General features: G+C 38.1%; 1 protein-coding gene across 1 annotated transcript in view; it reads right to left on the reverse strand.

Moving 5' to 3' along the window:
- The window catches only part of LOC107829523 (endoribonuclease Dicer homolog 3a), a 37,729-nt gene that overhangs the window by 1,207 nt on the left and 20,020 nt on the right, over positions 1–16,502 (reverse strand). Inside the window, exons 15-23 of the mRNA XM_075245359.1 lie at positions 13,333–13,604; positions 12,723–13,243; positions 12,528–12,622; positions 6,230–6,462; positions 5,946–6,155; positions 3,339–3,815; positions 2,949–3,209; positions 2,436–2,762; positions 1,493–1,703 (exon numbers count right to left, since the gene is read on the reverse strand). Coding sequence (XP_075101460.1) covers positions 1,493–1,703; positions 2,436–2,762; positions 2,949–3,209; positions 3,339–3,815; positions 5,946–6,155; positions 6,230–6,462; positions 12,528–12,622; positions 12,723–13,243; positions 13,333–13,604 — 2,607 coding nt within the window. The remainder of the gene's footprint in view (positions 1–1,492; positions 1,704–2,435; positions 2,763–2,948; positions 3,210–3,338; positions 3,816–5,945; positions 6,156–6,229; positions 6,463–12,527; positions 12,623–12,722; positions 13,244–13,332; positions 13,605–16,502) is intronic.

The raw sequence follows: 16,502 nt of genomic DNA on the forward strand, positions 1-16,502 counted from the left end.
GATCGACTTGCGCGATTCACAAAAGACTCCCAACCAGTCACTGAATATTTGTCTTGTCTTGATTAGGCAACACTTCCTGGTGTGACTGATTATTTTATCAAAGAGTGACATAAAACAAAGAAAAGAAGGAAAAAAGAACATTACAAAGAAATGCAAGGGTACCATTAAAACTCAAATCTCTAAGGTAGATAACCATTATTTTCACACGAGAGTAATTTTCAGAAATTCTGGAAAATGCCAAAAGACAAATTTCAATCCAAGTGCTGTAACTTCTGTTGGATTCACAAAGAGACAGGTGCTAATTCACCGAGGCAGGAGGATGCTGGGGCTTTTCACATTGTAATAGAAAGCAATCGATAGAATATGCAGGATATTTTCTTTTCAATCAACCAATCTTAATACCTTATAAATAAAAGTAATGCATAGTTAGCAACTTAGCATATTCAGAAAAAGTTACTTTTCAGCATATAATGAGTTAAACCGAAATGTAGCAAATTGTAATAGAAAAAAAAGGAATTTACACTTGACTTCTATCTGCTGAGCTATAAATCTTCAACACTTTAATATATATTCAGTAGTGACACAGAATGGAAAAGAAAGCATAATCACCCTACACAATGCTTTCTCCACTATGCACCTAAAAAGGATTTCCTCTCCTAAATTCTGTTATATCACTTCTTCTGGGAGGGGGTATTGGCCCGTGAATAGTGGAAGGTGTAGGAGCAAGGCGCAACCTTTGGTAGGATTTGAACACAACACCTAAATATGCAGGCAGAGCTGCGACTATTAGGCTGCAACGCCTATACAATGCTACATCATTACTAAATTTCAAATCTGATGGACTTTTCAGGGATATCAATTGAAGTTTGTGAGTATCACCTGGCCACCACAATGCTATTCCCTTTCAAACGGGCATAATAAACTAAGTCTAATTATAGAATATTATGTACATTCCAATCCTAAGAATATTTGACTTAATTATGTACAGCCCTTTCCAAAATGTTTGACCCCTTCTCCTCAAATAGAAGCCTTCAGCTTTTACTTCAATATTTAATCTTAATGAGACTGTTGAGACATACTTCAACTAACAATACTTTTAATATTTGTCTGTTATCTGAAATACTCTCAATCTCGCTCCAGTTAACAATGTACATAATCCTTCTTCTTTAATCTTGCTGAGGAATCAAACAAAGTCATCTCTCTTGAAATAGAGGGATATGTATCTAATTAGACATAAGGTAAAACAATATTTAGTCTGATTGAACTTTAGCTTCTTTATACTACACTACAAAATAGATATGGCCTAGAAAATCAAATGAAGTGATAAGCGTTGGATGGGTATGTTGGTACTGAAGAGGATGGCAAGTTTACCATTTTCATAAAACTGGCATAAGAAGATCAATTGTCCTGAAAAGCTTCCCAAGACTTGGGCTGAATTCAATATTTAAAGGAAGAAATTGCAAGAATATACCAATTGCTTCAGTGTGCATACCTTGGATGTCCTTATTTGAATTACAAGCACTGCTAGGTTGAGCTTTGGCCGTCTCTAAATTCGAAAGTATTGTCTTTTGCTTTTTGCATGGAGCCATAGCAGGACATGTATTATTCGCTTGGCTGCAGATGTCACCATCAGAGCCTAAAGAATGTGGCACATCAACAAGGCTGGTCTCTTGTTTCTTTTTCTTGGATGAAATTCCTTTATACTGTTGTAAGAATATGAGGGTAAAATAATGTCAGAAATAACTTAATCTAGAGCTTGGATAATCGGCAATCCATAACTGAAGAATTTGATTAATCCATCCAGATGGAAACTGTCATCTAGCTCAACATTAATTGCAACAGCAATGCCAGAGAATAAAGTCGTCTTATCGAGCAATGTTTTTGTTCCAATTTATTAAACCATGTAATGGTCAGTTTGAAATTGATCTTTATGCAACGTAAATGCATGCAGGCACGTAAAAACTTTATCAACACAATTCTTTAGCATCTTTACAGATTTCATAAACATCAGAAAGTTCTCTTTCCAAATTTGGAAAAGTTGCAAAGCTTGACTCAAATAAGCTAATTCTGATAAAAAATAAACACCTAGTTAACTATGCATTCTCTTTTCAGTTATAGTACTTCGATAGACATGAGGCAACTCGGAAAGCAACCAACTCATTGGTCTCCACTTGAACCCAAGAAACGAAAAAAAATTCAGAAACAAAACAAAAGAACAAGAAGAATGCCTCACTGACAAAAGAGTTAAACATTGCAACATCAGTAGTTGCAATGGTAACTTTCACGAACAAAAGTACAACAAAGCCTAGCATGAGTTTCTTTCTTCTTATCTTTCTTTCCACATTACCTAAGGCTGTTTCTACCATGTGAATAATGGCCCATTAATTAAAAGGACCAAACATAGGACAGGAATCATCTTCCTGGCTAAGACATACCTCTAAGTCCTTCAATAATTTCAGAGCTGCTTGCCCCTTTGCATTTTTTCTAGTTTGTCCACATCCCTCAGCAACCAGCAACTCATCTTTCAGCTGTAACCTAAGCTCTGCATGCACGGTATCCCCCTTCACCATGCAATGGTCTTTCAAGAAGTAGCCAAGCGAGTCACACAATTCTATGAGCTCACGCAACGGAGGTAGTTCGAGCTTATCAGGAGTCACGATGGGAGATAATAGTGGCTTGACGATCTTCCAAACTTCATCCAGGTTAAGCTTAGTATCAATAAGTATTGCTCCAGCAATACTCTCCACCAAGTCTCCAAGTACCTATAACAAATTAATATCCCATGAATATAAGCAGCCTGCTATAAATACTTTCATATATAGCAATGGATTAAAGTAACATATGCTGAACAATGTTGTATCCTAGGATGACATTCAAGACTACAGTTGGCATTGAGGTTAATAACATATGGTTACAGTGAAATGTCCGTCAAGAAACAGTAATAGAACCTTTGGGGCTTTGTTTCCTTGGAGTGAACAAGAATCAGAGACTGACTTCACAAATGCTGATATTTCACTTTCAAGATATCCAGAGTGATGTTGAAGATGGACATGAAGCTCCCTCTTCACAGCAGCATAAGCAAAATTATCATTATTGACAGAAGCAGCGCGCAAATCTGTCAGTTCCCCAGGATCAATATCCTTATGCTTCTGGTAAAGGTACCAGGTAATGAGAATGTCCAGTACTGAGTCGCCGAGAAATTCAAGTCTCTGCCACATACAAGAAAATAAGTCTAAAGCTAAAAACAGGCAATATCTTAAGAAACAACTGTCTATTGAGATATATAATCAGCATTAATTCATATTTATATCTAAATTAGGGACTATTCTTTAACCAACCTGATAATTGTAACTAACGTCCACTTCTAGCACAGTAGCATGTGTTATAGCTTCTAGTAGCAATCCCTTGACAGAAAATTTATAGGTAAGCTTCAACTCAAGGTCTTCAATATCTTTAGCTTTAGGGGTATAGGAGTAAAGAGATGCAGTTTTGATCGCATCCTCTACTAATGAAGGTTCAAGTTCAGCTTCAACACCAAGCCATTTCATCAATTTCAGGGCAGCAATAAACCCACCACCAACGTAGTATGCACCTATCAGCGCTTCGACACAGTCAGATATTGTTTTTGAGACCATCCATCTATGCCCTCTATCACAGTGCTTCCCAACTACTACTTTGGGATCTTCAGTCAAAAATTTCTTGTCCAAAGGCACTTCTGACGTCTCAACCCCATGGTCACAAGGACAAAGCCGAAGGGAAAGCTGTCCAGGAGCAGTCCATCGGCGTGGATCAAATGCTCCATCCCTTATATAGCCCTGTAATTAGACATGTAAAGCGTGATTAGAAATGGAAGTGAGAGTATAACTAATACAGATGTCAAATATTTGAGGCATACAGGAAAAAAGGGCAATTTAAAATTGCCAGGTGGAAAGGATATAGCATCCACATTTCTTTGAGGATTAACAAAACAAGATGGATTTCAATATGCCATGACGAAAGTGCTTAAAAACCAGAAGACAGCAACCCATGGGGATTGTGAACAGGTTGATATATAAAAACGGCTTAGCCTGTAGCAAGTTCCCACCATCTAGCACCATGTCTGTCTTTTTTAAGTTAAAATGACTAGCAAACTTTTGATGCTATCAGCATCTTTGTTGTGTAAGCAAGTCTACATAAGATCAATTGATACCACTGAATATTTGCCCATGAATTCTCTTAGCACCAAAATAGGATGAAAATTCCTGGTGAGTTCAATAATATTACAACCCCTGAACGGTGCTTAGTTAGTTCAAGCTCTTCTACCAACTCCCAAATTTCAGCTTTGCATAATTTCACTACTTAGCTAATCCCAAATTGGCTTCAACTTTGGAGGTTTTCAACAAAAGCAACTACAAACCAAAGAGACACAGACAAAGGATCAAACTGCAAGAGAGTCCCTTTTTGTGATTATTGTGGAATATCCCAATTTCGGTGATTAGATCCTCCAGCAAGGCCTAACTTTTACAATCCTCGCTGAAACCAAGTAATTGGCATATTATCCAAGTAAACACTAAGAAAGTCAAGCTATTTACTGCTTATTTTCTACGATAAGCTTCAAACGGTTCGTAAAAGCTATTAACGACATTTTTGCCTTGATTTATGTGCCATAGACTCTCTTATGAATCCTAATTCATCCATCCCAAGTAATCAATCTCTTATTCATGCTAATAATAAGCAAAATTTGTTATTTACTACCGATTTTCACTGGCAAACTTTTAATGCTTCGTATTGACTTCTTCAATTGTAGAACATTGGACTCCCCAGGGATGGTTCATTCCCTTTGGAAGAAATCTCCAATGATTGGGAAATTGGAGAATTCTTGATTCTGAAGGGTCTTCTTAACTCTCTACCCCCACTGACTTCTCTTCCAGATTCCTTATCCTGGAAATCCAAAAACAGAACCTTCTCTGTGAAAAGTTGTTATACAACCTAGACAAGCAGTACTCCCTCTTAACATAGCCATGGAAGTCTATTTGGAAGAACAAAACACCTTTAAAAATTAAATGTTTTTCTTAGATTGTGGCATATAGAAAATGTCTCACTCTTGATAATCTTCAAAAGAGAGACATTACTCTTTGCAACAGATGTGCTCCTTGTGAAGAGGCGGAAGAAATTAGCCATTCATTCCTCCATTGCAACTCCTCCCAACAGATTTGGCATCTCTTTTTTGCTGTTGCGGGAATCCAATGGTGTATGCCAAATAATACCGTGGAATTTTTGCTATCCTGGCATAGATTGGACCTTCAAAAATCTTCAAAAGAAGCCTGGAAAAGCATTCCTAAGGTGGTATGGTGGGTCATATGGAGAGAAAGAAATGCGAGAGTTTTTGAAGACAAGAGGGACAATGTTATTAATCTTAAGCTCAGGTGTATGTTTGTGCTTAGTCTTTGGTGCACCAAAACTACGACATACGTTTTAGAGCCGGAAGCTATAGTTGACTTTCTTAGTTTACACATATTGTAAGGTTCTCTTTTGGATGCACATTTGCCCCAACATTTCCTTAGTGCTAGTTGTTTATAATCACTAATATTCCTTTATTACTCACAAAAAAAATGCTTCATATTGACTTCTGACTTCGATGGACATAGTTCGGGATCACTGTAATTGATGCAGCTAGGTAAAGGATTGGAAAATGTGGGACCGGCCAAAGGTGGTTCTATATAGTTCTTACGCTTTTACAACTTCTATTTTATTTGAAACACTGAAATCGTTGGCTAAAAGAATTTCGCTCTAGCTCTCTAGTTCTTTTAGCTACCATTACATATTTTTACATGTGGAAAGTGAAAAGACATATGTGTCGGCGTTGTCCCAATCAAGCACTCTCTTTTGATCCAGTTAACGGGTGAAAACACACTCTTTTTTTGATAAAGTAATAAATTCTATTATGGAGACAAAGCTTTACATACCTGCAAATGGCGACTAGTTCCCACTTTATGGAGGGTTGAGTTACAAACAGCCCATGAACGCTGATCAGATAGCTGCCCTTCATGCTTCTTGGGATATTTAAGAAAGAGGTGACAACTAACAGCATACTTCAGAACTGAGTCTCCAAGCAACTCCAGACGTTCCATGGAGAAACTCTCATTGCATCTTAGACTAGTAAGAGCTTCCAGAATCTGACCAAGAAGGATATTTAGTTAGACAAATGTCTAAGAGTTGTTCAGATAGTTGAGCAAATGATAGGACGAACCAATGAGCTTGATATATGTAAATCGCCTGAATGACTTGTTATCTCTTTCCTCAACTCGCTAGCCAACATCAGGGTCTCCAGACGGTGCATTAATGAGGGTAGCAAGTAGAAGGATTTCAAGATGTCTATCCGAATGTCTATACCCACCAGAAGTTCTGGTGGAATGTGAACATTATTCAGCGGCTTTTGGACCACCATTTTACTATCTTTTGAATTTGTTCCACAGGAAATGCCTGCTCAAAGAATCTCTGAACATCAACTTTATGTAATCTGAAACACTGAGCTCAATGCACCTATTAGGTACAGTGACAAGTTCAATGTATATCAATTCTTTCTAAAGAACCCAGGTAAAACTTTACCAACTTTGAACTTCAAAGGTTATCTTCATTGTCAAACTTTACTTCCAATTTAAAATAAAAAAGAGTATGATTGTAGAAATGTTGCCAGAACAAGTTCAGTTTCAATTATGTGCATCTACAGATATGGTGTCAGATCAGATTTTTGTAGCATGTGTTTACAAATTGTTAGAGTAATGTATATAGTAATATACTGGTGTCCCACATTAGAGAGTAGGTATTAGTGTTATGTAATATCTATATATAAATAGGGATCAGTGTAAGACAATATAATATCAATAAAATATTTCTTCCGTGCCGGGAAGAAACAGTCAGTGCAAATATTCCAGTGACTGTTGCGTCAAAACCAATTTTTACCGGTGTTATGCATAAACCAACACCACCACAAGGCCCACCGTAGTCCCGTGACCAAACTCAACGAACCCCACCGGAAAAATCTTCCCCACACACTTTCATGCGCCGAAAAGATCTGTACATGCGCCGGCGCATGTACCACTTTTCGGCCAGTTTCTTGCAAAGATTCTTCAGGACAGCTTACTCAAGAGGTGATTTCGAGCCTACCTATCCAGATTACACCAAATTCCGACCATTTTTCTATTTTCTGGCGGAGATTTCCATATACCGACGATTGTTCCTATTTTTCTCCTCAAACCGAGCCTACTCACTCAGCTTTTGTCACTTTCAGAAGACAACTTTATTTTTCCGGCAACAGATCTAAGTTCCGGCAGCAACAATGATTTTTCCGGAAGCTTTTCCTTCGCCTGTTTCAGCAAGTTACAGTTGATTATTTCGATATTTAGTGATAATTTACTAAACCTCTCTTCAATCCAAAGATCTTCGCCTGTTTCAGCAAGTTACAGTTGATTATTTCGATATTTGGTGATAATTTACTAAACCTCTCTTCAATCCAAAGATTTCTTTGGGATTTGATGTTTTTGGTTCTAAAAATACGGGTTCTGGAAGTTCAAGTGGTATCATTACTTCGAAATATGGAAAGCTCAAACTACTTAGCTTGGGCTTCTTCGGTTGAGTTGTGGTGCAAGGGTGAAAGTATTCAAGATCACTTAACCAAAAAGTCTAGAGAGGGAGATGAAAAGGTCAAAGCACTTTTTGAGAAGATCGATGTTCAGGTATATAGTATCATGTGACGATCTATTGATTCCAAGTTGATGCTCTTGTTTCGTCCATTCCAAAAATGTCATTTAGTTTAGGAAAAGACTCGCACTTTATACACTAGTGACATATCTCGCTTCTATGATGTGATATCGTATTATCGTGGATGACAAACTTGAAAAAACAAGAATGTCTACTTACTTGAGACAAGTACAGGCAAGTAGGCAGTCATGAACGAATTTGAGAAGTTGATGTCAGTTTCTACTAGTGTTGAAAAGCAACAGAAGATGTTTCTAGTTCTTAAACTCGCTGAACTTTCTAATGACCTTGATTAAGTACGCGACCAGATTTTGACTAGTCCGACTGTCCCTACAATTGATGAATTATTCTCTCGATTACTTCGCCTTGCTGCAGTGCCCAAGTCACACAGTGATCTCATCACAAACAACTGACTTCTCTGTTGTCGCATCCACGGAAAATTGGGCATCTCCGACTACAGAGAATAGACGAGTAGGAGGTCGCTTTGGAAGGTCTCAACCCAAGTGGTTCTTATTGTACTAAGCTTGGACACACCACTGAGGTATGTTACTCTTTGCATGGTCGACCACCTAAAACTGCTCATGTTGCTCAAAACCGAGACTGCAAGTAACTAGGGGTTTTCTTTATCTGAAGGGGAATAGAATGAGTTCCTTCAGTATCGAGCAAGTAAGCAGACACCTCCACAAGTAGCCTCTATAGCTTAGATAGATACTCATGTTGCTGGCAATTTCTTTGCTTGTGTTTTCCAGTCTAGTACTCTAGGACTGGGTCATGGACTCAGGCGCCTCTGATCATATTTATGGTAATAGGTTACTTTTGTCAAATATTGCTTATTCACAGTCTCTTCCTAATGTTACTTTAGCTCATGGAATCCAAACAAAAGCAAAAGAAATTGGACAAACTAATCCCTTATACTTTCACTTTAGATTTTGTTCTTTATGTCCCTGGCTGTCCTTTTAATCTTGCATCTGTTAGTCGGTTGACTCGTGCACTCCATTGTAGTATATATTTTATGGATGATTCTTTTGTTATGCAGGACCGCAGTACGAGAAAGACGATTTGCACAGGGCGTGAATCACAAGACCTTTACTACCTTGACTCACTCAATCCCTCCATAGCATGTCCAGTTACAAATCCTCCGGGCCTAATTCACAGACGTTTAGGACATCCGAGTTTATCCAAGTTTCAAAAGATGGTGCCTAGTTTGTCTATATTAGACTGTGAGTCGTGTCAACTTGGGAAACATGCCCGAGCCACTTTTTCGCGTAGTGTTGAGAGTCGTGCAAAGTCTATTTTTTCTTCAGTTCATTCTGATATATGGGTTCCAAGTAGAGTCGTTATTTTGTTAGTTTCATTGATGATTACTCAAGATATACTTGGATTTTTCTAATGAAAGATCGTTCTGAGTTGTTTTCTGTATTCCAAAGTTTTTGTGCTGAAATAAAAAATCAGTTAGGCGTCTCTATCGCATCTTTCGCAATGATAATGCCTTAGAAAAATCATCCTCCAATTTCAGCAGTTTATGACTTCTCAGGAAATTATTCATCAAACATCTTGTCTGTATACCCCTCAGCAGAATGAGGTAACAAAATAGGAACTTCATTGAGACTGCTAGCACATTTCCCAAGAGTCCCATGTTCCGCTGCGTTTTTGGGGCGATGCAATTCTCACGACTTGTTATTTGATTAATCGGATGCCTTTATCTTCCATCCAGAGATAAGATTCTACATTCAGTATTGTTTCCTCAGTCACTCTTATACTCTCTCCCCCCTCGTGTTTTTGGGAACACATGCTTTGTTCATAACTTAGCTCCAAAAAAAAGAAGATAAGTTAGCTCCTCGTGCTCTCAAGTGTGTCTTCCTTGGTTATTCTCGAGTTCAAAAGGTATATCGTTGCTACTCACCTGATCTTCGTAGGTACCTTATACCCTATATCAGTTGATGTCATTTTTTGTGAGTCTCGGCCTTACTTTACCTCTTCTAACCACCTTGATATATCTGAGGTCTTACATATACCGACTCTTGAGGAGTTTACTATAGCTCCTCCTACATCCCCGGCCACAAAAGTCTAACCCATACCGATATTTAAGGAATCTAGTGTTACTCCTCCTAGATCTCCAACCACAGGAACACCACTCTTGACTTATCGTCGTCATCCGCGTCCAGCATCAGACCTAGTTGATTCACTAACTGCACCTGGCCCTGTTCCTACTGCGGACTTGTCTCCTTCTAGTCCACCGATTGCACTTCGCAAAGGTATGTAGTCCACGCTTAATCCTAATCCATATTATGTCAGTTTAAGTTATCATTGTCTGTCATCACCCTATTATGCTTTTGTATCTTCTTTGTCTTCTGTTTCCATCCCTAAGCCCACAGGTGAAACATTGTCTCATCCAGGATGGCGATAGGCTATGACTGACGAGATGTATGTTTTACAAGCGAGTGGTACTTGGGAACTTGTTCCTCTTCCTTCGGGTAAATTTATTGTCGGTTGTTGTTGAGTTTATGCAGCCAAAGTTGGTCCAGATGACCAGATTGATCAGCTTAAGGCTCGGTTATTGCCATAAGGTATACTCAGATATTAGGACTTGATAATAGTGATACTTTCTCTCCCGTGGCTAAAATAGCATCAGTCCATCTCTTTCTATCCATGGATGTTGTTCGCCATTGTCCTCTCTCTATCAGTTCGACATTAAGAATGTTTTTCTTCATGGTGATCAAGAGGATAAAGTTTATATGGAGCAACCACTTGATTTTGTTGCTCATGGGGAGTCTAGTGGCCTTGTATGTCAATTGCATCGGTCACTCTATGGTATAAAACAATCTCCTCGAGCCTGGTTTTGTAATTCAGTACAATTATTCAGGAGTTTGGCATGACTCGTAGTGAGGCTGATCACTTTGTGTTTTATCGGCATTCTGCTCCTAATCTGTATATTTATCTAGTGGTTTATGTTGATGATATTGTTATTACTGGTAATGATCAGGATGGTATTACTAATCTGAAGCAACATCTCTTTCAGCACTTCCAAACTAAGGATCTGGGCAGATTGAAGTATTTTCTAGGTATTGAGGTCGCTCAGTCTAGCTCAGGTATTGTTATTTCACAGCGGAAGTATGCCTTAGACATTCTTGAGGAGACTGGAATGATGGGTTGCAGACCTATTGACTCTCCTATGGATCCGAATGCTAAGCTTTTGCCTGGACAGGGGGAGCCTCTTAGAGACCCTACGAGATATAGAATGTTGGTTGGCAAATTGAATTACCTCACAGTGATTAGACCTGACATTTCTTTTCCGGTGAGTGTTGTAAGTCAGTTTATGGATTCTCCCTGTAATAGTCACTGCAGATTGTTGGATACACATATGCTGATTGGACAGGATCACTTTCTGATAGACCTTTCTACGTCTAAATATTGCGTTTTAGTATGAGGTAATTTGGTGTCTTGGAAGAGGAAGAAACAGAATGTGATTGCCCACTCTAGTGCAGAAGTAGAGTATCGAGCAATGGTTGTGGCAACGTAAAAGCTAATTTGGGTCAAACAAGTTGCTTAGAGAACTTAAGTTTGGAGAGATTAGTCAGATGGAACTTGTGTGTGACAATCAAGTTGCCATTCATATGGCATCAAATCTGGTGTTCAATGGAGAGGACTAAAGACATTGAGGTTGACTGTCACTTCGTCAGAGAAAAGATACTCTCAGGAGATGTTACAAGTTCATGAAGTCAAATGATCAGCTTGCAGATATTTTTACCAAGTGTCACTGGTTCTCGTATTAATTACATCTGTAACAAGCTCGGTACATATGACTTATATGCACCAGCTTAAGGGGGAATGTTAGATAGTAATATATATATAGCAATATATTAGTGTCCCACGTTGGAGAATAAGTATTAGTGTTATGTAATGTCTGTATATAGATAGGGCTCGGTGTAAGACAATATAATATCAATAAAATATTTCTCCAGTGCCTTTATTTCTCATACAAATTACTAATCACACAGCACTTTCCAGAAGAAAGTCCACAGCCGCCTAAAATAACTTCAGTTGGATATACTACAAGAACTATCTTAATTCAAGCAATTAAAACTTTACTTATGTCAATGGATAAAAAATAGAAATAGCTAATACATTTTAAAGAGGTTATGAAGGGCGCATGCTAATGTCTTTCTGCAATTGCTGACATAAATTAGCCTATTTACCAAAAAAAAATATTTAGCCTATTTACAGATTAAGTGCGCATGGGGTTTAATGTGAACCAAAGGCCATGCTATGATCTATAATCGGGAGAAGGCAAACTGCTATTGGATTCAGTTAAGAGAACACAACTACTTTGGCGCTTGCATTTCTCAAAACAATATCATCCATCTCCAACGAAGTTCACACAATCTCTGCACATGGTTTGTCACTGGTAATAAGTAGAACCACCTCCCACAAATTTCCATGCTCTGCGACCTATAGCAAACATGTTTAGAACCTAACTAGGGGTAAAGATGTGGATCACTCCATTAATGGGGATGTACCGAGAATATATTTTAAGAAAACCATTGTTAGAAATTAAATTAGAACTAAAAATCTATCAAAAAGAAAAACTTAAATGGCACAAAGCTAATATATTTAAATCTGTTTGCTACTTTCTTTCCTTGTTTACAAGAAGGAAACTCCTAGGCACGCTGTAATAGAAATGTTCAACACATGCTAGTGTGTCTCACTGTCTTGTACTTCTAAAAATGATGTAAATTCCAAAAGAGATGGCCTACTTATAATAACCAAGAATCAGCAAAAACTTGACAAACCTTCTTTTTGAAAATCCACAAGAAGATTGTATGCATTATGGCTTTGCTTTAGCAGCAACAAAGGCTGTCCAGGATACACTAAAACAATTCCATACCTAATAAACAGAAAAAGAAAAAAGAACATTGCTAATTTAACATACTCAGGTCTTTTCAAACAGTAAATAAGAAATAGTAATTTAGGTAGAAGTTTCCTACTTTTTATGGAAGTAGTCAGCAAATGATGAAAAGGGTGACTGGGTAGCTTCTGAATTTACTTCGAAGGGGCTCTCTGCAGAAGTATTGGCAACAGCATCCAGAACAGAATAGATTCTTCCGGTATGAATGGCCACAACAACCATGTCCGTAAGGTTGCTTCTACAGACTGACATATTGGCGAAGTGAATCAAATCTGTCTGATCGAGATCTACCATAAACGATGCAGTCCTATCAACTAAGGAATTCTTCCGGGTAGTTTCAGATTGTTCAGCATTTAACCAAGCATTTCTTTTCAAAAATTTCACAACTGACACAGATGATTCAATTCCTCCCCAATCTATTCTACAAGGTACACAACTTGAATCTAAAGGATCCAGTGGTAGTAGCAAGTACATGTTCGATGGCTCCCATAAAGACTCATCTGTCTCAAGTAGAAATTTCCTTCCACCCGATGATTTAACAAACAATTTACCAAACACCCCATTAAAGAATAGTTCTTGGAAGAGTTTTGCTTTTGCCACCTGACAATGAAATTGTTTAATGCTTGTTAGATATGAAACGCCAACATGATAGAATTATATAAACTCAAATTCTGTGGCTTGGTTCCAACCTGTTGGGCATCCAAATGGAGTTTCCCACAATGCGACACAGATGATTGGACAAACTTGGAGACTAAGAAAAGTTCAACTTCCACATTTCCCACATCATCATCTAGTTCTGATTGAAGCAAAAGGACAAAGCTGGAATAATTCACTTCCGGTATGTTGCAAGAGAAGTTCATTTTATACGCCTGAAATACTTCTCCATTAGGGTCATATCCCCACGTCCCGGATAATGCACTAATATGAGCTGTGCCGTGTAATTCTTTCAACTTTGTTGTTCCTAAAAACATATTAATGAGAATATAAACCTTCAATCACAATAAGCAAATAAACAAGGTTGAGCATCTACCAGGCATGAAAACAGGTGCAGCTTAACTGTGGTCTAGATTTTAGAGTCACCTTAAGAATAAAAACTTACTTTCTTGTTCTTAGATTCTTCCATGAATTGCTATTTATTCAGAAAGAAGAATAGATCAAATATTTTCACCGGGAATTCATAAGAGTCTCCAATGATATGTGAACTTTAATCGGTAGAGGGCATGAAAGTGGCTGGATGAATTTTCTAGAGCAACATTTGTGTTGACTTCACATCAACAGAAACTTTCATAACACCCTTGAGATTCATGGAGTTGAAAGTTTATTTATCATAGAAGCTTCCAGTTGATAATTACACTGAGTTTCTTGGCTGCAAAAGCTTCGAAGGATTTATCATATTAATATATTTACCTATAGCACATGCAACCTAAACATAAGCAGTTGGTTATTTGAAAGATTTTTGCTCTGTTCAACTGCACAAAAAAAATTGAAACTCTCTTCCACCATATTGACTTCCTCCTTTTCCTTTATTTTGTTTTACTTTTTTACTTAGAGTTCTTCTCTACTGTCTTGACATGTGTTATTTGATGTACAACGAGCTAATTCTACATCCTGACGACATGCATTAAATATTGTAATAATACTAGATGGTAATAGTGTTGATTGACTTAATTATTAGGAAAGATTTGATTCTGTTGATTGACTTAATTATTAGGAAAGAATTGATTCTGATTGAGATTTTATTTCATTCTGATTGATGTAATTGATTACAAATTGATTGTAATTTATTTCCCTTCCTAAAATAGTCATAGGACCTGGTGTATAAATACATTTGCTTCGGGATGTAAGAAACACACAGAAATACAAGAAGCCTTTTATTCTTCTCAAAATCTACATGGTATCAGAGTCACTGCTGCCTTTTATAGGTGAGTTATCTCCCTCGCAGCACTAGAGTTCCGTTTTTATCAAAGAGGCCAAGAACCACTGCAACATAAACTCTGGTTAGTTTTGTTTTTTTGGAATTTACTTTTTTGTTGGGGTCGCTGGAACATTCCGAGCCTATCCCTACCAGTTTTGATTTTTCCGTTCACCGGAGTTAAGATTCCGTCCAGACAGATTATTTTTGAGCAATTTTCTTTTGATTAGGCAGAAAATATGAAGGCATTCAAGGAAACGGTTTCCGGAGAAATCTTGTCTTCAGATAAAATTCAGCTTCTCTGTCACCTCCTAGCCAAACTTGACTCCGCTAATGTTGCCACATCCAATTATGTGCAATCAGGTATTACCTTTGCAGTTCACCTTAATTCTTGGATTGTTAAATCTGGTGCAAATAAACACATGACAAGCTCTTCTAAAGTCATTCAAAACTATTTTTCGTGTCTCAAATGAGATAATGTTAAAATAGCCAACGGTTCTTTAACACCTATCTCTGGAATAGGTTTTGTCGTTTGTACTCTTAATATTAAACCATCATCCGTATTCCATGTCCCGGAGTTCCCTGTCAATCGTTTATCTGTTAGTGCCATCACCAAAGCTCTAAACTGTAAAATCGAGTTCTTTCCCGAACATTTTATTTTTCAGGATCTTCAAACATCTTCAAACAGGGAAAAGGATTGGCAATGGTAGATTGCGTAATGACTTTTATATACGACAACAGCATACCTAGTATAATCCCACACGTGATGTCTGGGAGGATAGAGTATACGCAGTTCTTACCCCTACCTTTAAGAAGGCAGGGAGGTTGTTTCCGGTAGACACTCGGCTCAGGAAAGATAAATGCAAGGGGCAATAATAAGCAAACCAAATCTGACAACCGAAGCGAAAATACAAAACTAAGTGGTGTATCAAGTAATAACAGAAGATACGAAAATACACAAAGGACACTAAGTGGTGTATCAAAGCTACTGCTACAAACACGGACACCGCTCGACTACCTAACCCTTTACCTTTATTCTCAACCTCCACACCTTTTTATCCATGGTCATGTCCTCAGTAAGTTAGAGCGACGTCATATCTCGCCTCATCACCTCTCTCCAATACTTATTCGGCCTACCTCTACCTCTTCGTGGCCCTCCAATGCCAGCCTCTCACATTTCCGCACCGGTGCATCTGTGCATCTCCTCTTCACATGGCTGAACCATCTAAGTCTCGCCTCCCGCATCTTGTCCTCCACTTGAGTCACGCCGACCTTGTCCCGAATAACTTCATTTCTAATTCTATCTAACCTGGTATGCCTGCACATCCATCTCAACATCCTCATTTCAGCCACCTTCATCTTTTGGATATGGGGAGTTCTTGATTGGCCAACACTCCACCCCATACAGCATAGTCGGTCTAACCACCGCTCTATAGAACTTTCCTTTTAAGTTTTGATGGCACATTCTTATCACACAGAACACCGGAAGCGAGCCTCAAAACTCTGGTCAAGCCTTTTTTGGGGAAAGTAAGAATGTCAACCAAGAAATAATACGGCGGCATAGACAATTAAGACACCCATCATTCTTTGTTTTGAAGAAGTTATATCCCGATTTCAAGGACTAAATTTGAATCTTTGTTCTGTGATGCGTGTGAATATGCCAAACATACTAGAAACTCTTATTCTGTGAGTGATAATAGAAGCACAACTATGTTTATGACTATTCGTTCTGATGTATGGAGTCCTACTCAAACTGTTTCTTTGTCTGGTAATCGATGGTTTGTTACTTTCATTGATTGCTGCACTAGGATGACTTGGGGCATATTTGTTAAAAGCCAAAACTGAAGTTCTCTAGTTTTCAGTCCGTCCATAAGATGATTTGTACTCAGTTTGATGCCATAATAAAAATCTTGAGAACTGACAATGACAGCGAATACATGGATAAAA

The sequence above is a fragment of the Nicotiana tabacum genome, chromosome 23, assembly GCF_000715075.1.
Source record: "Nicotiana tabacum cultivar K326 chromosome 23, ASM71507v2, whole genome shotgun sequence".
Classification (NCBI taxonomy): Eukaryota; Viridiplantae; Streptophyta; class Magnoliopsida; order Solanales; family Solanaceae; genus Nicotiana; species Nicotiana tabacum.